The sequence below is a fragment of the Malania oleifera genome, chromosome 4, assembly GCF_029873635.1.
Source record: "Malania oleifera isolate guangnan ecotype guangnan chromosome 4, ASM2987363v1, whole genome shotgun sequence".
In the NCBI taxonomy this organism is placed as follows: Eukaryota; Viridiplantae; Streptophyta; class Magnoliopsida; order Santalales; family Ximeniaceae; genus Malania; species Malania oleifera.
In genome coordinates, this window is record NC_080420.1 from 89,549,184 (window position 1) to 89,575,840 (window position 26,657).

Genomic DNA, 26,657 nt, shown 5'->3' on the forward strand with positions numbered 1-26,657 from the left:
AAATCCCCTAAACAATCAATCTAGGACCCCTAACAATCACCTCAACACTTGTTTCCAACTCTTTAATCACATACTTCTCTTACCATTAGCAACCATATGAAAAAACATTGAATTCAAATCCTCTTAACTGATTTCAAGCTACTCTTCTCTCTCCAGAAAACCTGTTCTCCTTTAAAAGCAAGTAATCAAGATCATTACTCTCTCTGCATGCAGATCCTCGTACAAATGATCTGAGATTCTGAGACCTTCAACCTATATATGGACTCAATCTTCCTTTTTTTTAAAAAAAAAACCTTCCAAGCACTAATATCACCAACCCCTCCACATTCCAAACCCCCCCCCCCCCCCCCCCACTTTTTTTTTTTTCAAAATTTCCTGAAGATGCTTTAAGTTCTTCATAAATTTGAATCCCTCCCACCCATCAACAGAACTCTCTCCAATGCTCCTCCTCAAAAAGGGAAGAAAAGAATGATGAGTGGTCCACATATTCTAAAAAAGAAAAGGCCACCTAACTCTACTAGCCTCCACCAACACAACAGGAATGGTTTGAAAAAGATCTAGAAAATCTACTGGCAAGGATTCAAAACAGTATCTTCCCACCCACCCTGACATAAAAAGCCATCTCAGTGACACGACATAGACTATGCTAACCCCCACCTTTCCCCAAATAAATAAATAAACAATGCATTAATCAAATGAAAGTCCCACAACTCACTGTCCCTAGTGAACTTATCAAAATTCTTCTTGAAACTGCCACATTTCTTCTTAAGTAGTGAAACTAATCGGAAAAAACTTCACCTAAAACCACCAAGGTGTGCAGAACTCAGAAACAACACAGAACTCATCCCAAAATAGACACTAAAACCAGGCCTTAAAGCTTGGTAAGCAGAAGAAAACCACAACAAGGATCCTGAAGATCCAACAGAACGCAAAGAGTGAAAGATCCTAGGAGACTATTTACCTAAGAAGGGTAGAGATGTAGGTACAAAGGAAGGACAAGCAGCAAAGGAAATAAAGCAGAGAGAGATTGAGACACAAAAAGAGATTCAGAGTGGTTTTACGCGCTCGCTGATGACACAGTTTCCACATCATACAAAATACACATGCAAAATGATGAGCTTTCAGTGTAAAAATGATCAATAATTTTCTATATAAATGATTTAAAAATAAAAAAGGAAAAATAGAAACACAACTTCCATTGATAAAATAATCCTAAATTAAAATAATATGTAAGAGATGATATAGTTTCCTTTCCTTCTTTTCTTTGTAACTCCACATCTTTTCCTAGAAGATATGTGGTTTGCAAAGAAATTCCACATATTGACTTCAAGAGCCAAATGTTCGTTAATTAATTTCTTTTTCAGCTTGTGATTCCCTTCCCTCAATACATCCGTGGAAGTTCCCACCTGAGCCATCTTGTAGCTTTCTTGTACTGCATTCTAACATAGTCTGTAACTCTGCATTGCTTCTCTCAGAGGAGTTCTGGGCCTGAGGAAAGTTTAAGGAGGAAAGTGGGGTTTCAAAATCGGTCTTCAGTTTCTTGGGTATTTCCTTGAACTAGGGACGTTATAAAATTTTTGGTAGATGATTCCAGCAATGAGGATGGCTGCAAACAGAAATGAGTGAGGTGGTAAAAGAGGCAGATCAGACCCATCTCGCTGATGATTTTCCGCGGCGATCCCAATTTCTTAATTTCTTTTGATGCTTCATCTGAAGTTCTTGTATGAGTTTTTGTCTGGGTTCAGCCGTTGCTCGCCATAGTAGCAAAGAAATTTGACATCTTGGACTCCGCCTGCCGCCCTCTTTCCTCTTTTCGTCGTTTTAGTGTTCTTCAAGGTGGTTTCTTTTACTAGTTTCTTCATCATCTTGTGGAGCTTCTCTCTCTCTTCTCTTCTTTTCTTTGCCATCCAACTTTCTAATATGAAACCTTGAGTTACATACACACTCCCACTTACGGAGCTTCTCTCTCTCTTCTCTTCTCTCTCCTCAAATTTTTTTGCGCTTACGTATTTTTGTCTAGAAATTCCAAATTTAGAGTTTCATACACACTCCCACTTACGGAGCTTCTCTCTCTCTTCTCTTCTCTCTCCTCAAATTTTTTTGCGCTTACGTATTTTTGTCTAGAAATTCCAAATTTAGAGTTTCAAAAGGATTGAGTCAATAGAATTTCAACTAAAAATATGCAAGATTGCACATTTTAGCTCAAGATTGTGTCGAGAAAGAACATCCAACTTTGATCAAGGTTATGTGTGAGGGGGCGTGAGTCCCGTGAGAGGTTATGTCGATACCATATACTACTCAACTCCATCGCCAATCTTGAATTTAGATTGAAGAATTCTTGCAATCCCTTGCTACTTCAATATTCTTCAATTGATTTTTTGTTAGCAACATCAAATTACCATATACCACTCAACTCCATCGCCAATCTTAAATTTGAATCTTGAATTTAGATTGAAGAATTCTCTTGCAATCCTCGTTACTTCAATATTCTTCAATTGAATTTTCGTTAGCAGCATCAAATTTCCAGCGCCAAAGGGTAGTTATGTAGTATTCTTCTTTATAATAATAATTATTATTATTATTATTATTATTATTATTTTCCAACAGTTGGTTAGTAGTGTAGATTTGTGTTTATAATTTGTAGGCTTAATATATGCATTTTTCTGTTTTCCATTTGCAAATCTTGGAGTACGCAAATTTTTTCAAAAAGTACTATTGTGTGGTTTTTTTTTAAAAAAAATTTAGTCTAGCTTGGATTCACGCCCAAAATTGTATGCTTTAAATTTTTAAATGCATTGTTTTGTTTGTGTGGTTTCTACTAGTTGTAGGGTGTGATTTAGAAAATTTTCTATGTAAAATAAGTTTGCAAAAGAAAAAAAAAAAGACTCAAACTTGTACTTCGTCTGTGTGACACAAATTATTTTGTACACACCATCAATCCCAAGCCTGAATAAAGGAGTAGGGTTATGTTAGGTAACTGACAGCTAGCGTAAAACTTTGTCAGATCTTATTATCATGAATTCTTACCAAATTCACCTAGGCCAAAGGAATGGACTTGGTTAGTGTAGAAGGGAGAGGACTAAGAAGTTAACTTAATCTACCTTCAAGAGACAAATGGGTAGAGGAAAAAGATAGAGAAATTAAAATATCAGGATTTAAATTTTGGTACACTGAAAAAGAGAAAATAAAAATAGGGTGGAAATTATCGTAGACCAAGACTTAAAAAATAATGTAGTATATGTTAAAAGAAAAAGGGATAGGATCATTAAAATCAGGATAGCTCTAGGCCTGGAGATGGTAAATGTCATTAGTGCGTAATGCTCCCCAAATAGGCTTAGTATTAAATCTTAAAAGGCAAATTTGGGAAGATATGGATTATACTTTACAAGGGATACCAACGTCTAAAAAGACATCAATAAGAGCTCATTTAAATGGACATATTGGAAAGAATAATATAGGCTATGCCAGGATACATGGAGGCCGTGGATATGGAGATAAAAATGAGGTTAGTGATACAATCTTAGATTTTGTCATGTCTTACGATTTGTTTATATTGAATACTTGCTTTATAAAAAAAGAAGAATGCTTAATAACTTTCAAGAGTGGGCTTGATAAAAGCCAAATAGATTTCTTCTTAACTAGGAAGTCTATCTTGTAAGGATTGTAAAGTTATTCCAGGTGAAAGTTTGACTACACAACATAGAGTTCTTGTATTAGATATACATACTAAAAAACGGAAGATAAAAAGTGATGTAAATCAACACAAAAGGACTAGGTGGTGGAGCTTGAAGGGAGATAATATATTAAAATTCAAAGGTAAAATGATCAAAGAGAGTGATTAGACAGTAGGGGGTAAGGAAGATGCAAATATTGTTTGGAATAAAATTTCTAACTCTATTGTAAGGATCGCAAAAGGTATTTTAGGTGAATCCAAAGGTAGATATTCGGATAGTAAAGAGAGTTAGTGGTGGGTTCAAGATGTCCAATAAATCATTAAGAAAAAAAAAAATTGGTATAAAATATGGCAATATTGTAAATATATAGAAAATCTTGAAAAGTATAAAGATGCAAGAAAAAATGCAAAAGAGACTGTTAGTGAAGCTAAACATAGAGCTTATGGTACTTTATATACTAGACTAGATACAAAAGAAGGAGAGAGACATTTACAAAATTGCTAGTTAGAGAAAGAAAATGTCAAGATTTAGGTGAAGTAAAATGTATAAAGGACGAGAATGATAACGTCTTAATTAGAAAAGAAGACATAAAAGAGAGGTGGCAAATATACTTTGATAAGTTTTTTAATGAAAACCAAACTGAAAGATTGAACCTAGAAGTGACAAATGAGAAGACTAAAAATAGGAGATTTATCCATAAAATTAGAGTCCTTGAAGTTGAGATGACATTAAAAAAGAAAAAGTGAGAAATCTATAGGACTAGATAAAGTACTAAATAAGTTTGTAACGTTAGGGGACAAATGAAATATTTCGTTAACTAATCTATTCAACATTATTATAAAAACCAAGAAATTTCCAAAGGAATCAAGGAAAAATACATTAATACCTTTATATAAATTCAAAACTGTAATAACTATCGTGGAATTAAGATTATGCGTCCTACCATGAAATTATGGGAAAGGGTAATTGAACATAGAATAAGACTAGAAACTAGGAATTCAAAAAATCAATTTAATTTATGCCTAATAGATCAAGAATAGAAGTTTTTAATCTTTTAAGAAGTTTAATGGAAAAGTTTATGGAAAAGAAGAGGGACTTGCATATGATTTTTATTAACCTAGAGAAAACATATGATAGAGTACCTAGGGAAGTTCTTTGGTGGGTCTTAGAATAGAAGAGGGTATGTAGTAGATATACTAAGGTCATTAAGGATATGTATGATAGAGTAGTGACTAGCGTTAGGATTGTACGAGAGAAATCTAGAGATTTTCCAATCACAATAGGTGTACATCAAAGTTCTACTTTGAGTCCTTACCTTTTTACTTTAGTGATTGATGAACTTACTAGAAATTTCCAAAATGAGATCCCTTGGTGTATGTTGTTTGCAGTCTTGCAGATGATATTGTGTAGATTGATGATAGTAGGAGCGGAGTGGAATCTAAGCTATAACATTGGAAAACCACATTAGAGTCTAAAGGCTTTAAAAAACTAGGAATAAGACATAATATATGAAATGTAATCTTAGTAATATAGGGAGTAGTAGTGGAGAGAAAATTAAACTTGATAATCAAGACATTAATAGCACTAATAGATTTAGATATCTTGGATCTATTATGCAAGTGGAAGGGAAAATTGAAGAAGATATAGTGCATATAATTAAAACAAGTTGGTCAAAAAGGAGGAGTATGTTAGGTGTGTGGTGTGGTCATAGAATACTCTTAAAATTAAAAGAAAAGTTTTATAAGATGGCTATAAGGCCAGCTATGCTTTATGGCTTAAAATGTTCGGCAACTAAGAAACAACATGTACAAAAAGTAAAAGTTGCTTATATGCGAATGTTAAGGTAAATAAGTGGTATAACATTAAAATATAAAATATAAAACAAGCATATATGCAATAATTTAGGCATAAAACACCGGTAGAAGACAAGATAAGGGAGGGGCAGCTTAGCTGGTTTGGGCATTTGAAATGCAGGCCTAGTAAAGCACCTGTAAGGAGGCATGAATTAGTTATTGTTTTTGGCATAAAAAGAGGTAGAAATAGGTTTAAAATAACTTGGAAAGAGGTAGTGAATACCCCTTAATCTAATAGAGAAAAATGCTCTCACTTGGGTGAATTGAAAGAAAAGGATTCATGCAATCGACCCCACCTAGTGGGACTTAAGGTTGTTGTTGTTGTTGTATATTTGGCTTGGAATGGTCCAAATATTTGGAATAACATCAAATTGCCTTCTCATTTCCATCCCATCTACATCTTTCCCAATCGAGTCCTCCCTTCACCTCTGGGTCCATCCTGATAATTTCCACCAACAATGCTTCATTTTTTTTTTTTCTTTTTTGATAGCAAAAGAAGTTCATTAATAAATTACGAATATACAACAAGGAGAATAAGACATCTCCTTAACAAAATTTGGGGCAAGCCAGAATACCAAAAAAGAAGAAAAGAAAAAAGAAAAAATAGAGAGAGAGAGAGAGAGAGAGAGAGAGAGAGAGAGAGATGAAAAGAAAGGAAAACAAACAAGAAATTCTAGGTCACAATATCAAACCTACAAATATCACCAATCATGCTGAATATCCAAAAAGCTCACTCCCTTAAAATTCCCAAAACCAACACACCAAAGAAATGCCATGTAATGAATCTTCTCCCAAACTGGCAAAATATTCAACTTCTTGCCCAGAAAATATGCGCATTACATTCCAGCCATAGCCCCCACATTACTGCAAAGAAAGCACATTTTCAAAGCACTGCCTGTACTTTCTAATTCCAAAATCAACAAATGAAACTGCTAAAAAATCCTCCACCGTCTCTCAATAACCCCAACGTTCTCCAAAAAAACCAAGTAACTTATTCCACACCCTCTAGGCAAAATCACACTGCATAAAAAGATGAGATGCAGATTCTGAACAGTTCAAACAGAGCACACAAATATCTGGGGAGAGTGCCTTCAATGTTCTCCTACTATACAACAAGTTGATTCTATAAGCACAACCAACTAAATAAAAGCCTCGACTTTTTTTGGGACTTTGGAATTCCAAATAGAACTGTAGAGAGGAAAAGAAGAGTCAGAACATGTCAAAAATTCACAAAAGGATTTGCAATAATACCCCCCTGAAGGATCCAAGGACCAAGAGCGATTATCTGCTTACGAAGAAATGCGACAGTTAATCAACAAAACTAATAAAGAGGATAACCCTTCCCCGAACGCATCTTGATCCTATTTTTAGGTTCAGTCTTCAGTGATCTCAATTAGGTCGCCCACAAATGTAACTAGCACACCCCTCCCTATCTGCCTAATTCCACCATCTCCTAACAAGTCACACGTTTTCCAAGTGCAAAATGAGTTTTGCCTTGATGCAGTCCCTCACAATCAAGGATTGGATGATGACCATAAATAAACAAAAACCAAGCCGGTCAAGGTTCATCTTAGCCCAATGTTAGGGAAAAATCCTAGAGCAAGCTTGGTCCTAAGAACACCATATGAAGCAAATGATCCATCCATAGAAACATTTAAACAAAGCATATAAAAATTTTGAACTTAGTTGCAATGAGAATCATGATTAATTAGATATAAATATAACACATTTCTTTTTCTGAAAATAACACTAAAAAAGTGCCTTCGGGCAAGGTCTTATTTATCATCAGTCTGGCCTACCAGTATAGACATGCCGATAACAGCTAGCCCAGTCTAAACCAATCAACCAAAAGTATATGACCTAGACTGTGCTTATGAACCAGACCAGGACCATCAAACTGCGCTGCGGCCATCCAAACAAGAAACGGACTGCAAAATCTTACAAGAGAACAATCTAGAGCTACTCAGCTAGGAAACATACCTCTGGCTCTATTGCATCCTTTGTTGTATCAAATATTATAGACCGAGCTAATGCAACTCGTTTCTTCATTCCACCAGACAACTCAGAAGGTAGCCGATCTTCAACTCCCTGCATAAGTTACTAAAATTGGAAGTGACAATTGAAAATTAAATGACTAATGTATTCACATTGACAATTTTCTCCCCCTACCTGAACCCCACTTTAAAAAATGATGGGGCAGTTGAAGCCAGGGCAGGCAACTAGTTAGTTGGGAGTATAATTACACATATATTATACATTTGCATAACTCTTTTGGTTAGATGTACTAAATCATATCTACTGGTTAAAATTTTTTTGATCCATTACATTTTAACTCAAATCCTTCTAAAACAAGCCAAATTTAAGGAGGTCCTAATAAATTGCCTTTCAACAATACCTTCAATCCAACAGCAGCCAAAGTTTCTGTCACAAGCTCTGCAATTTGATCTTCTGACATACTAGAATTTTCATACCTAAGCACATCAAAAAAGGAAAAGACACAATGTTGGGAACTTGGATAAAACAAATGTCAGGAAAAAAAAAACAATATGACACTAACCACCTGTTTGGTTCAAGAAATCTTTGAGGATTCCTAGTGAGCTTGGGAATCTTATATGCCCATATCTAAGTACAATAGGAATGACCACAATACCCTCACTAACTCAAACTTATTACCAACAAAACTCTTAACACATAATAATGCTAAAAGACTAAATAACCATTAACACTCCCCTCAAGCTAGAGCATATATATCATATGCTCCTAGCTTGTTACAAATGAATTTCATTCGAGCACCTCCCAAGGCTTTAGTGAACAAATCAGCAAGTTGAAACACAAACTTTGCATTAGTGGTCGTAATGAGCTTCTATACAAGTGTCTCTCGAATAAAGAAGCAATCAACTTCAATGTGCTTTGTCCGCTCATGGAAGACAGGGTTGGAGGCAATATGAATAGTAGCTCGATTATCACACATCAACTCCATAGGCTGAGAATGTGAAAAAACTCGTTCTTTCAACGTGTTCTTCAGCCAAACAAGTTCACATGTAGTGTGCGCCATAGCCCTATACTCTAACTCAACACTCGACGTGGCCACCAGTTTGTTTCTTACTTTTCCAAGACAACAAATTACCACCGACAAAGATACAATACCCAGTTGTGGATCTTTGATCGGAAGGTGATCTGGCCCAATTCGCATCTGTATCTCCCAGAATACAAGTGTGACCCCAATCCTGATATAAGAGACCCCTCCCTGGTGCACCTTTGAAATATCTCAAAATGCGAATTACTGCATCCTAGTGACTCGTTCTCAAAAGCTGACTCATAACACTTGTTGCTATATCTGGTCAAGTGACTGAGATAATTCATCTTTCCAACAAGTCTCATACCGACCATAATTAGGCAACAAATCACCCATATCTAGAATTAACTTAGTGGTATCCATGGGTGTATCAACAGGTTTGGATCCCAACAGCCTCGTCTCATCTAAAAGATCAAGAACATACTTCCACTGTTTCAGACCCAATAAACTCAATAACCATTGATAAACAGCTTCACAAAGCATCAAACAACCATTCCTAGGGTGCCGCACTGCCACGGACAAGGTGAACAACTCACCAACAGATATAGCACTGCCACAGCCACACAACTGAACATATGAATGCTGCCACAACTCCAAAAAAAAAACTGACAAAGAAGCCTTCACAAACCTTAAACAGAAATTAATGGAATGCTGCAGGTGCATAGTCAGAAAATGTTAAATTTATAAAATGGGATGAAGGTGAATCTAGGAAGGACAACAGCCGGGGGAATGGTGTTTTCCGGAAACGGCTGAGGAGAATAGGGTTTAGTTTGGATCACGCTCTGATACCATGTTGAGTAATTGGGTAAAATGGAAGACTTAAACTCAATGATAGGTCTCTCCCTCTATTTATAATGTATGTAAGTACAATAGGAATGACCACAATACCCTTACTCACACTTACTGCTAACAAAACTAACACATAATAATAATGCTAAAAGACTAAATAACCATTAACAGGTACATCCTGGAAATACCATCCCTACATGACAACTATCTGGGGTTTCCTTGAGAATCCAATATTTTCACAAAAACATGAGAGTTTGTAACCCACCTGTTTTTTTTGGGTAATCTTGGGTTCCCCTGGAATGGACAATGTATTCCCAGCTATAGGATTCCAATTATGAGATCACCTGAACCAAACATCTAACAACAATCCATGGAGGAAAATTTAAAATAGCAGAAATTATGGAAAAAAAAAACTTGAACTTTTAAGATGATATAATATTATAGACTGCTACTTACAAAAGGAAACCAACATTTTCACGAACAGTTAAAGAATCAAAAAGTGCAGCACTCTGAAAAACCTGTTAAAATACATAAATAAATAACAAAAAAAAAAATGACAACCAATTTAATAACTGATGAGCAATATTCATAGGTCAGAAGATGAAATTTACCAAACCAATTCGAAGACCAGAAATCTCCTCGTCACTGATCAAACCAAATCTCTTTCTACCTCGAATAAAAACCTCCCCCTGATTTTAAGACAACATATAGAAATCCACATCTTAGTCACTAGAATTTTAGAATTTGCGATTTGATTGATATGATTTGTATCAATTCCAGAGCAAATCGATTCAAATCTTACAATCAAATCTAAAAACAGCTGAATTGTTGCTGAATCTATTGATCTGAATCTATCAATTCGCACAATTCTGAACCTATCATAACCTGATAGATAGTTAAAACATCAAAAATAGCATTTCTTTTTTTTTTTTTTTATTGCTTTCATTTTTACATGATTACCTCCCATTCCTTGTCTACGTTAGTTTTCTACGGAAGAGAAGAAAATAGATCTTCAGGTCTTATGCTGCCTTCTTAAAACCATTCTTCACTCTTGGAGGAGTGTAGTATTCTGCCACTGAGAAGGCAGGACAGAATCATCATTGGATAAGGCGGTGGTACTCACGTTTCATTGCGTTTTTAGGATTAAAAAGTCAGTTTTTAGTAGTTTGTTTGATTATTATCAATTTTCTAGGTTAATTATTTTTTTCCTTTTTAATTCAAGAAAGAATATAAGTGAAATTTATATATATATATATATATTTGTAATTCAGTTTTTTATTATTTCTTTCTCGTTTCCTTCCCTAAAACAGCATAAATTTCTTCTTTTGATTAATATTTATTGACTCATTCCCTTACTTTTCAATTGTTTAGGGAAAGCATACACATGAAATATGATTTTGTTGTTTTCCTTGTTGTTTGTATACCGATACATGCGCATGTCATTTAGAATTGTTTTTGTACCAAATCTTACGATTCAATTCTTGATTCTCGATTCCTAAAATTGGAATTTCGATTCTTGATTTGACAACTATGGTCGACATAACTTATGTGGTCAAAATTAATTTATTTATAAGTCTATTATAGCACTTAGAGCGTGTGTGTGTGGGTGCACATACAACTTATATGAGCAAGAATTGGTTGTTTACCTTGTCTGGTGCAAGAAGTCCTGCAATAATTTTCAAAATAGTAGATTTGCCAGTGCCAGAAGGCCCAATTATTCCAAGAGCTTCCCCATGTCTAATCTATACATAGAACAGAAAGTTGCACAGGAAAAAAATGAACAGGGAAAAATTGTAAACAAAACTGGAACTCAAGTGAACTCTCAAACTGGTAGTTTAAGCAAAGGATCAAACACTGTATATGGTCTTTAATATCAGCTGCACTTCAATTTATTTGAAAGATCAGGTATAACAAAGTGTCAATCATTGCATAGCCAAAAAGTGCGGGCACACAGAGTGTGTTCAACTTCCTAAACATCACAGAGATACAACTTCCCCAACCTCACCCACATAATAACATCCTTAATTTTCATACAGTAAAATTTGTACCGCTTATATAAATTATTTATTCAGCATGTTAAAATATTTTACATATCATTTTCAGAAAAAATAATATTCATTATTAAGCTTTTACCCCCTTTGGAAATTATGTACACAATTATACAGAACTATATCAAAATATAGCCACCCATATTTTTATGGCTAAAATTAAAGAGGGGGGGGGGGGGGGAGAAAACCAAAACAAGGACTAATGAAATAAATTACTCTACTCCAAACCAAACACCCAGAGTGAAGCCCCCTCACCCTCCCCAAAAAATAATTAAAGATTCTAGAGTTCCAGTCCAACCAAATACACCAAAAGGGTCGCACATCTCCGAAGAATATTCCCTCCTCGGCACAATCCAAGCCCTTAAAATTCCCCCCGGGGGAGGATGGGAACTAAAAAACAGCTCGCCAAATTATCCTCAAAAACACCTCCAAAAAAAAAAACCGCTCCAAATTTCTCAGGAATAGGAACAATGCAAAAACAAATAAACATTTGACTCAACACTTTGGAAACAAAGAACACAACTGGAGACAACAGTTTATAAGGTCTTCCAACTTGCAGTAAACCGTTGGCATTAATCAAGGAAAGCATAACAAGTAGAGGCCCAAATTCTGTAAGAAGTCTTAGCTTTCCATGTGAACTCAAAGGGAACCAAGCACCATTGGAATCGCTAATTAGAAAATCAAAAATGATTTACAGGAAAATTCCCCTACCACATTGAAAATCCAGGCCTACTATCTTTCCTAGGAGAAGGACTAAAATAGTGAAGAACTTCTAACAATGGAACAAGATCAGTTGTTTCTCCCATTAATTGGAAGTAAAAGTTCAAAGAAAAAATACCCTATCAGAAGACAAGAATCCAGAAATGGAAAATTATGGTATCTAGAAAGGCAATAGAGACAAGTTTAGGCATACATAACAAAGCATCCAAATACAATGCTCCTCCCAGGAACAAACTCTCTCCCCCGAGCCAATGTGCAACCTCACCAAAGGAAGTGAAAGGTAGAAACTCTGATAAACAAATTTCCAGGGACTGACATTTGTGACACTAACTACTGCCTTAAAATTCCAACCATTCTGTTGGACCACGAATTTATTACAGATCACCTAATGCCAAAGGGACTCAGGTTCCAAAGGAAAATTCCGTAACCATTTATCCACCAAGGTGATGTCTTTAGTCACTACCTGCCTAAGCATCCCAACTACTCTTTTCAGCTTCAACTCCATATTCACTGTGGCTGGCCTTACAAAAGAGGACTCAGACTCCAAAGGAAAATGCTGTAACAATTTATCCACAAAAGCAATGTCCTCAGACATGAGTTTCTCAGACCCAAACCACCCTCATGCTCAGGCCACAAATTTATCTCTACAGACCAAATGATCCCTTTCTCTTTCATCCAACCCAGACCACCCAAAAATAATTCTCATGACTTCTCCGACCTCTGAGCAAGCCACAAAGATTCTAAGACAAGGGGATCCATTATCACCTTTTTTGTCTACGCTGCTGATGGATGGTTTGAGTAGGCTTGTGTTTCATGTGAGGTATGGTGTTGGTAGCGAGGAGCTGGAGGTGTCTCACTCGCAATTTACTGATGATGCTATTGTTTTTCTTAGATAACATTCTCAAGAAATTCAATAAGGTTCTTACCTTGCTCAGCATTTTTGAGTAGATTTCAGGGTTAAAATTTTTTTTTCTAAGAGTGCCTTCACATGTATTAATATGAGAAATAGGTAGGTAGAGGGCTTTAGATCTCTAGCAAGGTGTGATATTTTGGCTTGGCCTATCTTGTATCTTGGCCTTCACTTGGGGGGGGGGGGGGGGGGGAGGGACTTAGGGCCCCGATGACAAATAGGGTTGGGAAAACATTAGAGCGGTGGAAGAAGACTTATCTCTCTTTGGGAGGTAAGATTACTCTTATTAGTACTTCCCTCTCCAATATTCTCATTTATTTTTTTATCCCTTATTGAAATTCCCATGAAAGTGCCGGGCACTTGGAGAAATTAACGATAAATTTTTTTAGTCCAGTTATGAGTTTCTTAGCTAGGATAGTTAGCTGACCTAAATCAAAGAGGCTCGGTAATGCAGTTACTAAGAAGATCTCCTCAATAGACAAATGGTTATAGAGGTTTTTCTAAGGGGTCTAAGTCCTTATAGCACAAGGTAATTAAGAGTAAGTATGCTACTCATGGGAATGGGTCGGATACCAACGGAAGTAGCATTAAATTTGTTTCCCATGTATCTAGTTTTTTTTCTCCTTGCTCATTTCACTAGGGGATGTTGACCGGGTTCATTTTTAGAAGGATAATTGGGTGGGCAAGACTTCGTTGGAATTTCTTGTGCCACACTTGTTTAGATTGTCTTCCATCCGTTCCATTTCTTTAGGAGTTTCAATCAAAGAGAGGCGAATGAGCTCACTTGCCTTTTGAGCGTTCTGAATACTTTTAATCCTAATACAAAAGGGGATATCAAGCCTTGGATTGGGGATTCTTCAGGATACTTTTCTTCAAAGTCTTTTTTCATTCACCTAACAAAATCACTAAATCCTAGTCCATTCCATCAAGATAACATTGTGAGGAAGGCTAAGTTTCCTTCGAGATTTGAGCTTTCATTTAAACTTAGGTTCTTAACAGGGTTCATAAAAATGATTTGCTTCAGGCTAGGAGGCCTCATAAGGTTCATAGACCCAAGATATCCACGTGCCATGAGGAGAATAAAACAAACTGTCATTTATTTCTGCATTGTGAGGTGGTGAGGTCTTTGTGGAACAATCTGTTTTCCCATTTTGGTGAGGATTGGGTGGCTCCACAATCTATTCACGAGTTCTTAGCAATGAAATTTTGGATTTTAGGAAGGATAGAATAAGGAGAAATTTCTAGATTTGTGCAGTTTTTGCTACTTTGTGGACACTCAAGCTTGAAAGGGATGCTAGGATTTTTAAAGACTAGAGGATTTCTCCGAACTTGATTTGGCAGAAAGTTGCATTCTCAACAACCTTTTGGATGCACTCTTTTGGGGTTTTTGAGGGCATATCGCTGTCTGATATCCATAGGGACTGTAAGGCAGTGTTTATGTAACTCCTTGATATTCTTTGTTTCAAGTTTATGTTTTTGTCTTTGGAGGATGCTTCATACTCTTTCTCTGTAATCTCTTCATCAACACTGCCAGCCAGTCAGCAACTCAATAGCCATTCATTAGCCCTTTTGACTTGGATGAGATTCTTTATCTGAGTGATTTCTTTCTGTTTGAAGTCTTAAGTTCTCAAATTCCTGAATATATAGATATATATTGTCAAGATGGAGCCTTCATCAACACTGCCAGCCAGTCAGCAACTCAATAGCCATTCATTAGCCCTTTTGAGTCTGATGAGTTTCTTTATCTGAGTGATTTCTTTCTGTTTGAAGTCTTAATTTCTCAAATTCCTGAATTTATTATAATTGATCTTGCCTATTTTTGGTCACACCCATAGTAGATCAACTCCCTTTCTTTACTTTATTCACTTTATTGTTGCTAATGTGGTAAACTTTATAATTGACCGAAAAATAATCAAGGCAATTAAAATAACTGACAATTTCCGGAGGAGATTCTAATGGGATTTCCTAGAAAGGACAATAAAGTTAGATCATAACATGTACCATTAAGCCACTCATAATTTCTTAATATGCGTAAAGAAAATTCAAAAAGAGAAATAAAAATGGGTGTTACTCAAACTGCTGCTGTTACAGATTTAATCATTCAAGAAGGTTTTTACTGAAATGTCTATATATGCCAGAAAATTCATTTGGTTGACCTCCTATTCGCAAATTCACACTAAAGTAGTTAATTTCATGATTTCACATACATCTAGACAAGAAGCATTCCAGTTTATTCACCATAAAAATCAAAGAAACTTCACCTTAAAGCTCACACCTCTCAAAATATCCTTCTCCCCAAATGATTTATAGACATCTTTACACTCAACGAGGACATCAGATTCGTAGCCAGGTTCTTTAATCGCACCTGAAGTCCCTGAATTAAATGAATCCTACATATAATCCACATTAAGAAACCGTCATAACCCATTACAGAATAATTTTCTGAAAAGTAAATAAAACATATTCAAATTTTGAAGAGACAGGTAACAGGAAAACACAAACCTATTTTACCAAAACAGTCCACAATTCCAGGAAGATATAAAGCAAAAATTAAATAAAAACACATAAAAGTCAAGTACGCCATCAATAGTCTCATTCTGATTTGAGTGAAAATACTTCTGTTATTTGTAAAGGGTAATAATGCCTTTCCATATAAAATAGGAAGTTACAATATTCTTTGGCATTTTTGTATATAAACACAGGCCTGTATTTTGCTAAATACACAGTACAGAGAATATATTTTTCAATCTTCCTCCAGAATTCTTCTTCTACGAGTTCTTCTTCTATTTCTGACATGGTATCAGAGCAGGACACAGCTGCTTCTGACCAATATCTAAATTTCTCCGATCCTTTTAATCCATTCCGAATTGAGAATGGCAATAACCCTGCTGCTGCATTGGTCTCTGAACTCTTAACTGCTGATAATTATGTCAGCTGGGTGCGTGCTGTTAGCCGAGCTCTTCGTGCGAAGAACAAACTCGGATTCATCAATGGCACGCTTCTTAAGCCTACTGGTCTCTCAGATCCCCTGCTTGAAGCTAGAGGTGCAATGATTTAGTTGTCTCTTGGCTACAGAACTCTGTTAGTGCTTCTGTGAAATCAAGCCTAGCTTTCGTTGATGATTCCAGAATTTTGTGGATGGAACCCCAGGATCGTTTCACTCAACAAAATGGTCCTCGTATTTTAAAACTTAAACATGACTTAGCTGGTTCATCACAGAATCAGGATTCTGTAGCTATTTACTTTGGTCGTCTCAAAGGATTGTGGGATGAACTTGCTCTGTATGATCTTCTTCCCAATTGTGACTGTGGCATATTGAAGGTTCTTCATGATCGTTACGATCGAGATTGTGTCATTCAATTCCTCATGGGATTGTCTGACTCTTACTCAAACACAAGAGACCAGATTATGATCCTTGATCCTTTACCACCCCTTAACCGAGTTTTCTCTAGGGTTCAAGAACAAGAACGTCAACACCATATGATCTCCACAACTGCCCCTTCTGATCTTATGGCTACGATGGCCAGACCTACCCACAATCCCACCAAAAATCCTGCCAAGTTCACTAACTTTACTAACCAGAAAAACAGTCGACCATATTGCTCGCATTGTAAAATTCCAGGCCATTCTCTTGATAATTGTTTTAAGATTGGTAATACTGAACCTCCTGTGTGTACACATTGTCACATGACTAGCCACAATGTTGAGAAATGTTACAAACTACACGGCTATCCCCCTGGACACAAGATCCATGGGAGAACCAGAAGCTTTGCTGCAACTGCCACCCACTCTCGAGCTCTTCCAGAAGTTGATCATGCAGATGAACCAAATGAATCTATGGCACTTACCAAGAGCCAATATCACCAATTGCTTGCTCTTTTGCATCCCAAGGAAACCAGTTCACCCATGGCTTCTCTTTCAGTTGCTCAACCATCCTCTTCTCCATCGTCTAATCATGTCAGCACTTCTCGCATTTCTGGTATGGCCACTTGTTCATCCACACACACACACAACCATTTGATAACTCACACACTCCACCCTGGATAATTGAGGTAGGTGCAACTGATCATATGATCTGTTGTACCTCTCTTTTCACATCCATAACAGCAAATGTTTGTTACCAAGTCAAGTTACCTAATGGAGATGCAGTCTCTGTTACCCATATTGGTGTTATGAGACTTTCTGAGCACTTAGTGTTAAACCATGTATTGTGTGTGCCTTCTTTTCATTTTAATTTACTTTCTGCCAAACAACTTGCTCAACATGATTGCTATTGTCTAATTTTTCAGTCCAACTCTTGCCTTCTCCAGGACTTAGCTTCTTGGACAACGATTGGGATACGTGAAGTTAGAGGTGGACTTTATCATCTGCTTAGCTCACGGGTGTCACCTTCTGCTCTAGTTGATGCTTGGCCTACCTTCCTACATAAAGATCACTCCACTTCTGCTTCTACTACTCAGACAGCTTCTCTTTATGATTTATGGCATTATAGACTTGGCCACATCCCTTCTTCCAGATTAGACTTAATTACTGATCCCATTGTAACACACAATCTGAAATTCCATAATCAAATGCCATGTCCTGTTTGTTTTTTAGCCAAACAGCATCATCTCCCTTTTCCACAATCTGAGCATTCATCTTTACATGCTTTTAACATTGTCCATTGTGATATTTGGGGTCCCAACTCCACTGCTGCCATTGATGGTTCTCATTTCTTCCTCACACTTGTTGATGATTTCTCTAAGACAACTTGGGTTTATATACTTCAAAATAAATCTGACACCCGGAATTGTATTGTAACTTTTTGCAATTTAATTGAAACCCAATTTCAGACAAAAATTAAGATACTTGGAAGTGACAATGGTACTGAATTTCAAATGTGAGATTTCTATCACACCCGAGGTATTATACACCAAAGGAGTTGTGTGGAAACACCCCAACAAAATGGGAGAGTGGAGAGAAAACATTAACATATCATGAATGTGGCTCGCGCCTTAAGATTCCAATCAAATCTCCCTCTCAAATTTTGGACTGACTGTGTTCTAACAGCAGTTTATCTTATTAATAGAACCCCCACCCCCCTCCTTCATAATAAAACCCCTTATGAAATCTTCTTCCATACCCCACCACATTACCAACACTTAAAGAGTTTTCGGGTGCCTTGCTTATGCCTCTACTCTATCCCATGGTAGGAAGAAATTTGATCCCCGAGGAAGAGCGTGTGTCTTCTTAGGCTATCCTTTCGAAGTTAAAGTGTATAAATTACTTGATTTACAAACTGAGTAAACCTTTCTATCCCAAGATGTTCAATTCCATGAAACCATTTTTCCCTTCCATTCCCACAACCCCAACACAGCATCTCCTTCTCTGTCCTTGCATTCTCCTCCCCTTACTACTATGCCACATCCTATACTTTCCTTTAATTCCCATCCCCATAATTCCCCTCCTCCCATTCCTCAACCATTGCATGCTACTACCCTTCCCGAAGAACTTCACTCTCATTCCCAAACCACTCCTTCATCTCCCTCTGTTTCTTCACAACCTTCTACCTCTCCTATTCTCCCTTGCAGGTCAACTAGAACTCGACGTGCACCCAGCTACCTGCAGGAGTTCCACTATCAACAGTCCACCCTTACTGCCCCTATCCCAGAGTTGCACAAGATGCCCAAGTCCTCCTCCGGTACACCCTTTCCACTGCATCACACACTTTCTTATCATTCTTTTTCACCTCAATATCAAGCCTTTTCCACCATTATTTCCACTCACATTGAACCTAAAACTTATAAACAAGCCATTCAGGACTTGGAATGGTGTTAAGCAATGGATAATGAGCTGGCTTCCTTGGAAGCAAATCACACTTGGGAACTCACTACATTACCACCTGGAAAAGTTCCTATTGCCTACAAATACATCTACAAAATTAAGTATAATTCTGATGGGAGTGTTGAAAGGTTGAAGGCAAGATTAGTAGCTAAAGGTTACACTCAACTTGAGGGGGTCAATTACCAAGAGACATTTTCTCCTGTTGCAAAACTAGTCACCGTGCAATGTCTCTTAGCTATTGCATCGATGAAGGGTTGGCATTTACATCAGTTTGATGTTAATAATGCCTTCTTACATGGGGATTTACATGAAGACATTTATATGCACAAGCCTCCTAGTTACACCAAAGGTTCTCCCAACCAAGTTTGCAAGTTAATCAAAAGTTTGTATGGCCTCAAACAAGCATTAAGGCAATCGTATTCTAAATTCTCGGATGCCTTAATTGAATCTGGTTTCTCTCAATCCAAGGCTGATTATAGCCTTTTCACCCGAGACACTAATGGCATCTTTGTTGCTTTACTTATATATGTTGATGGTACACTTGTAGCAAGTAATGATCTCAATGTTGTGATTGATTTAAAGGCTTTTCTGCACAGCAAGTTTCATATAAAAGATCTTGGCACATTGAGGTACTGTCTTGGAATAGAGATTGCAAGGTCATCTAAAGGGATTCATTTCTATCAGAGGAAGTATACACTGGACATTCTGGCTTATTCTGGTACCTTGGGCAGCACCCCTACTAAGGTTCCTATGGATCAAAATTTCAAACTCACCAAGTCCTCCGGTACTCCTTTATCAGACCCCAGTGTTTACAGAAGATTGATTGGTCGCCTCTTATATCTCACTATCTCTCGGCCTGACATCTATTTTAGTGCTCAGACCTTAAGCCAATTCATGGCTAATCCTACTGATACACACCTTCTAGCAGCTCAGAAAGTTCTTCAATACCTCAAGGGTGCCCCTGGTCAAGGTCTCCTTCTCCCTAGTTCTTCTTCATTTCAACTTGAGGCCTACTGTGATTCGGATTGGGCCTCTTGTCCAGACACTAGGAGATCTGTAAGTGGCTATTGCATCTTTCTTGGCTCTTCCTTGATCTCTTGAAAGTCCAAGAAACAATCGGTTGTCTCACGTTCATCGGCAAAAGCAAAGTATCGATCAATGGCTACCACCTATTCTGAATTATGGTTACGATTCCTCTTGTCCACCCTTCAAGTTCCTCATCCTCAAGCAGCTTTTCTCCACTGTGATAACCAAGCTGCCCTTCACATTGCTGCAAATCCTATCTTCCATTAAAGAACCAAACATATCGAGCTCGATTGTCACTTAATTCGTTACAAAATCAAAGATGGTAGCATCTGCACTCGTTATGTTCCTAGCCCTGATCAAATTGCCGACACCATGACAAAAGCTTTGTCTTCGACTGTTCTACATTCTCACTTATCCAAGATGGGAGTCGTAAATCTTTACGCTCCATCTTCCCCCCCCCGGGGGGGGGGGGGGGGTGTGTGTTGGTTATTGGAGAATAAACCAGAAGCAGCACAGCACAGCATAAGATGCTGAAGAATAAAATCCTGCCAATTCTGTTTTCAGAATTATTTTCTTTGGATTCTTTTAGTTATTTGTAAAGGGTAATAATGCCTTCCATATAAAATAGGTAGTTACAATATTCTTTGGCATTTTTGTATATAAACACAGGCCCGTATTTTGCTAAATATACAGTACAGAGAATATATTTTTCAATCTTCCTCCAGAATTCTTCTTCTACGAGTTCTTCTTCTTCTTCTTCTTCTTCTTCTTCTTCTTCTTCTGACAAAATTGACTATAAGAATACACAACAAACTTTTCCAACTGAATAATCCGAAAGCAGAAACTACATGAATGATACAAGAAAAATATGCCAAAAAAATGAAAACAAATATAAAGAAATTGCAAGTAGCAAATGTAAGATAAAAGAATCACCGCATTGTGTTTGGTTCCAGAAAATCCATCAGTACTCAAATTATGTGAAGGCGCCATACAAGCACAAACAATCTTCTTCCGCAAGGAAGAACACAACACGAATGTCTTTGTATAAGGCATACAGCATCCGCCGGGTCGAGAAGATGAAGATGATGAGGAAAAGGGGCCATAGAATTTGGTTGGAGGTAGCAGCACCGCTGAACCAGATGCAGGAAACATGCCTTTTCTCGCGGCCAAATTTGGGTTTTCGAGATCGAAAAACGAGGTCTGGCAGCAGACCGAACTTTGTTAATCGATTCAAACCATGAAAATCAATAGAATCGAATATATTAATCAAAAAAGAGGTGTGAAATATGGGCCGTCCTCCTTTGGGTTCTCGGCTGTTTTCCGCGAAATTGGGGCTCTTGGGATTGGAATCGAAGTGAACCTAGATCGAGTTCTTCGATGAGAGTACGAACACCAAACAAATTCAAAGGTGAAAACTGTTCATTGTCATGGAAAGTGGGTCCTCGGAAAATACGAGAACGACAGAAGGTGATAACAACTCTGAGAGCACGAAAGAGTTGTGCGGTAAACGCGATTGCCGATGAACGAAGCAAGAGCGCCTGAGGTTGTCCTTGGACTGGTAATATGGGAAGCAAGAGCAACATTGTATTAAGTCCGTAAATGAATCAAATTGTTTTTTCAAGGACAATTCTTTTGGAATTATTCATGACATAAATAAATAATTAATTAATTTTAAAATTCAGTTTTATATCTAACCTTGAACACAAATAGATTCAATTCGTTTGGGCTTGTAAGCACCATTATTAAAGGCTTGATGAGTAACAAATTTGTTTAGAGAGTTTAAATTGAACTTAAATTAGTTATTAATTCATTCAAAATTTTTATTAAATTAGGAGATGAAAGTCTATTATAAATATGGATAATGGTTATTTCCTTCTTTCTAAATAATGTGGGACAAGGGAGAAGACGAAACTAGTTTTTTCATAAGGCGGCACTTGGTGATAGCTTGAACAGGCTAATTTGCATGTCAAGCGTATTAGAACATTCATTTGTTTTGATTAAGATGGACGTTAATATTCACTCGTGGTTCGATGTAGTTAAACACAAGTGAACACCATATTCTCTCTAGTGTATTAATGAGTATATATTGACAAGTATACCAGATATATCTAATATTTTCTCATTGAAGACTAAATGCTCATTGCACATGCTTCGTCCCACAATTTTTACCCAACCCATCACCACATACGAGAAAATCTCATTAAGTTCTTATATTACTTTTTCATTACAAAAGCATGGCACTGCTTTATTGGTAGGAACAAAATTGATTAAGTAGAAGGACCCCTACAAGTGTATATGGAATTTCAAAAACACTAAAAAGAAAGACAAATCAGTGAAAGAAATATAGGAGAGTTAGTATTATGTTGCAAAATCATGTTGATCTAGTAGTATGACCAATATGTAGTTCTTCATACACAATCAAATGGACCTATTTTTAGTGGTGTTGAACTCTTAAGAGCAAAGAGATATTATGAAACCATAATGCATAAAAAAGAGTTCATAAACATTTAAATTTTTTTGGAATAAAGTAAGAAGACTTTATTAGCTCAAAAGGGGGAAAAGAAGTGGAGAAACACAAAAGGAAGGGCATAAGTGTTGAAGTTTAGAAGCAAGGACATTATATTTCTAGAAACAATCTTCATAACAATATGCAAAGCAATAAATAGACGACATGAGGATGAGAAGTGAACTATTATAAAGCCAATTGTTGCAATTGAAACAATAGCTATAATAACCCCAAAAAGGGTTATAAAATTAAGGGCATAAGTGTTGAAGTTTAGAAGCAAGGACATTATATTTCTAGAAACAATCTTCATAACAATATGCAAAGCAAGAAATAGACGACATGAGGATGAGAAGTGAACTATTATAAAGCCAATTGTTGCAATTGAAACAATAGCTGTAATAACCCCAAAAAGGGTTATAAAAAATTAGTGGATTGATTTTCAAAAAAATAAAATAAAAAAATAAATTAATTAATTAATTAATTAATTTATCGGATTTAAATAAATAAATAAATAAAATATTAAATTTATTTTATTTTTTTAATAAAAATATATTATTATTAATATTAATTAAATATATTATTATTATTATTATTATTATTATTATTATTATTATTATCAATAGTTATCCTGAAGCTAAAAGCTTCAGGATTCTTCTTCTTCTTCTTCTTCATTTCTTTTCTTTTCTTTTCACGCATCTCTGAACTCTCTCTCTCTCTCTTCACGTTCTCTCTCCCTCTCTCCTCGATTTCATGACGGATTTTCACCCGATTGAAAATCCAAAGATACCACTGGACTCTATTCGCCGCTGTCATCATTTCTACTTGAGCAGATCGGTGGTAGGAGCGGCATAGGTGTATTCCCTGAGGTAAGTCATTTCTCCTTTTTTCTTTAATTTCTTGCAAAATATAAACCCAATTGACGAACGGATACCACCATGAGAATCTAGGGATGATTCTCTACAAGTCTAGTGGGACAGAATTCTCGTGGGGGTGTCGGGTCAAAACCCCAAATTTGGGGTGCGGGGGTTATTAAGGGGCTTATTTTTAATTAATTAGCATTAATTTAGAAATGCTAAAATATTGAGCATTTTGCGTTGAAATAGGATTTCTGGAATTTAGGGACCGAGTGAGCACCGCGGGTGTAATTTTGGGACTCGCAGGAAAAATTTAGAAAATTAAGTGGGTGTTTTAAATAATAGTTTAAATATTAATTTAAGGTATATGGAGCCTAAGGAAGGCTAGATGAGTATTAATTTGGAGAAATAGATTAATTAATTTGGAAAAAATGTAAATTGCAGGAGTTAAATTTTGGGCGCCAAGGGCGTGAAATTTTGGATTCTAGCGAGACTCTCAGTAAGTCAGGTAAGGGGAATAAATTATAGCAGTGTTTTTAGAATTATTATTTGAATTAATATATGAAAATGAGCATATGATATTTTGTTTGAAAATTATTATGATATAAATATCAGATAAACTGTGTGGCATTTGAGTGATGTTAAATTGTGGTATTTTGGAGTGTAAAATATAACGATAAGTAATTTCTAAGAAAATATTGAGATGAGAATTACTTATGTGATTAGGGAAAAATAATGTAATATGGTATTATTATATGAGTAGAAATGTTTTGCCTGGAAAATGGGATTTTGTGAATTATTGATATTGGAAAATAATGAAATGTGGTATTTATTTGTGAGTGGAAATTATTTGCATGAGAAATGAGTATTTTGGGAAAATGTGAAAAATAAGTGAAATATGATATATGATATTATGAGATGATGAAATATGCACAGAAAATGATGAGAATATTTATATTAAACTGAATTGTGATATACTGGAATATAATTGATGAAATGCCAATACCGCATAATGATTGCGGGTATGTGGTGGTAAATCCTATTGGATGGTTATGATATTCAGCACGGTACCGTTGCGAGTGGTGTTAGTGCAACCACACGGACTCTTGGAGCGTGTGGCGTGATAGTCGACTGTGCCATTGTGTAGGGTTGTTAGGCCCCCTGAGTCCGGATCAGGGTATTAGGCCGACCAGTCGTACTACAGACGCGATATGTGATATGATATTTGATCTAACCGGGTCGGCCAACCACGGTTAGATCCAGCCTTCGGGCCGCACAACCTTGACCATGGGGGGAAGCATGGCGTGTATAAAAAGATTCTCAGGGTGGCCATGAGTTACAGACGCGATGTTGGTATTTGATACCGAGGATACTCATGAGTCGGAAAGTAAAGTGTAAATGAAAAGTGAAAGAAAGATAAAATTGGCTAAAATGAGGAATGAAAGAAAAAATGGAAATTGAGAAATAAAGAATGATAAAATTGAGAAATGGAACAGTGTGAGTTAATAATATAAATAATTAAGGCGAAGCGAAACTCTCCGCCTAAGGGCTTACTGAGTAAGGTGAGTGCCCTGATGGGTATCAGATGTGGCCATACCCGGCTGCATAACATGTTAGGGCAGAGGGAAGCTACCTGTATGGGCGGGTAATCTTCCCTATTCTCAGGAATTTCGCGGGTAAATATGTGTTATAAAATCATTGAATTTGATAAATGATTTTAAAGCTTATAAAAACTTGTGTTGTATATCTATATAATTATGTGTATTTGAATATCAGTGTATTTTCTCAGATGAAATGGTAATTTAAAAAGTAAAGTGTATTATAATTGTACTCATTTGGCCACACACTGTAAATAATTTATTACTTCTTACTGAGATGTGTCTCACCCAATTTATCTAAATTTTTCAGGGAACAGAGACCGGTCGGGTGATAGAGCTCCGTGATAGTAGGGAGTTGAGACCCTGATACCCAAGGTGAGTTTTTGGACTAGGGGAGATGTAATTCCCCTAGAGTTAAATAGTAATTTTTAGTATGGGAAGGTAGTGTGAATATTTGTATGTATGTTGATACTTTGGGTATTGTATTCTGACTGGTATGTGTATATTGTCTTCCGCTGTTAGGTTAAATATAATAAAATACTTTTTACCCGGTACCGAATGCGGGTCGGGTTGTAAGAATGATAGTAGGACTGTTGACGTGGCCGATTTGTGGATGTTGTGGATTTATGACGTGATTATTTATTTATTATTAAAAAAAATTGTATGAAAATCAGTGCGTCACAATAACGATCAACATTGATGAGCACAATCATAGTACATAAGAATAAAATGAAGAGTCTAAATTTGTGTTATAATTCTTTGACCATTAAATTCCTAAGAAATTACAATAAAACCATCACAATTTGACCTTCAACTTACATCAAGCGAGTCAATGATACTTTCTTTAGTACCAATGATTAAGTAAAGAAGATTACTAGGGTGAAATGTCATCATAATGAGAAAGATTAGCGTTGATTTGAGTGAGAATTTCCAAATGAGTGAGATTATTTTGATTCAAAGCAACAAACAGAGATGCCACATGATAATGTTACTTGATAAAAAAGGATTTAAAAGTACAATGATACAAATTTTACATAATGAATTAGATATGCCAACCATGTAAACAAAACATTGGGTTGAGCCATTGACAAAAAAGATGTTCATTAAGTTAATGTCGATATAACCAAACTTAAATGAGCACATTCGCAATGCTAATACAAGTGTTCTACAATATCCTTACAATGAGGACAAAACCAAACAAAGTGCAGATTAAGTCAAGTAGCACCAATGCAACTCAAAATATATTTAAAGAATACCTGTCAAAACTATCCAAAAGGACAATTTGATTTTGGGATAATTTGTTTTCACAAGCATGTCCAAGTATGCATTAGTATAAAAGAAAATAAATGAGGGCAAGTGTGAAAGGAGGAACAATTGGTATAACTTTTGTTTAGATTTTGGTGGCCATTAGAGCTAGGTGTCGATGACCATTTTGATCAAATGACCAAAATGAAAATTGACAAGTGCTAATTACCTATCTTTGGCTTTTACTATTTATTTCAGACTTCTCTACTTCTTTTTTGTCATTTTTAACTATATTTGATGATCCCATACATTCTAAAATAGTAGGGTAGGGTTTGACAATGATTGAACTCATGCACGGTGATCGAGAGAAAACCATATCATTTTGAGCTTTTCTGCTCTTTGTCTACCAATTTTGTTTGCACTAGATAATCTAAGCCTAACTAAAATGGTAAGAAGAGGTTAGACAGTGATGATCTCAAACACAAAAATTAAGACAAAACCTTGTCACCCTATCATTCTAAGGCTTTTGCTCTTC

General features: G+C 36.3%; 1 protein-coding gene across 2 annotated transcripts in view; it reads right to left on the bottom strand.

Moving 5' to 3' along the window:
* LOC131154353 (protein TRIGALACTOSYLDIACYLGLYCEROL 3, chloroplastic) overlaps nt 1–21,463 on the bottom strand; it is a 37,193-nt gene extending 15,730 nt beyond the window's left edge. For both annotated transcript variants that reach the window (XM_058107065.1, XM_058107064.1), the window contains exons 1-7: nt 20,853–21,463; nt 15,332–15,460; nt 11,039–11,134; nt 10,004–10,081; nt 9,849–9,910; nt 7,923–7,998; nt 7,508–7,615 (exon numbers count right to left, since the gene is read on the bottom strand). In XM_058107065.1, coding sequence (XP_057963048.1) covers nt 7,508–7,615; nt 7,923–7,998; nt 9,849–9,910; nt 10,004–10,081; nt 11,039–11,134; nt 15,332–15,460; nt 20,853–21,071 — 768 coding nt within the window. In that variant the 5' untranslated portion in view covers nt 21,072–21,463. The remainder of the gene's footprint in view (nt 1–7,507; nt 7,616–7,922; nt 7,999–9,848; nt 9,911–10,003; nt 10,082–11,038; nt 11,135–15,331; nt 15,461–20,852) is intronic.
* Between the last annotated feature and the right edge of the window lie 5,194 nt (nt 21,464–26,657).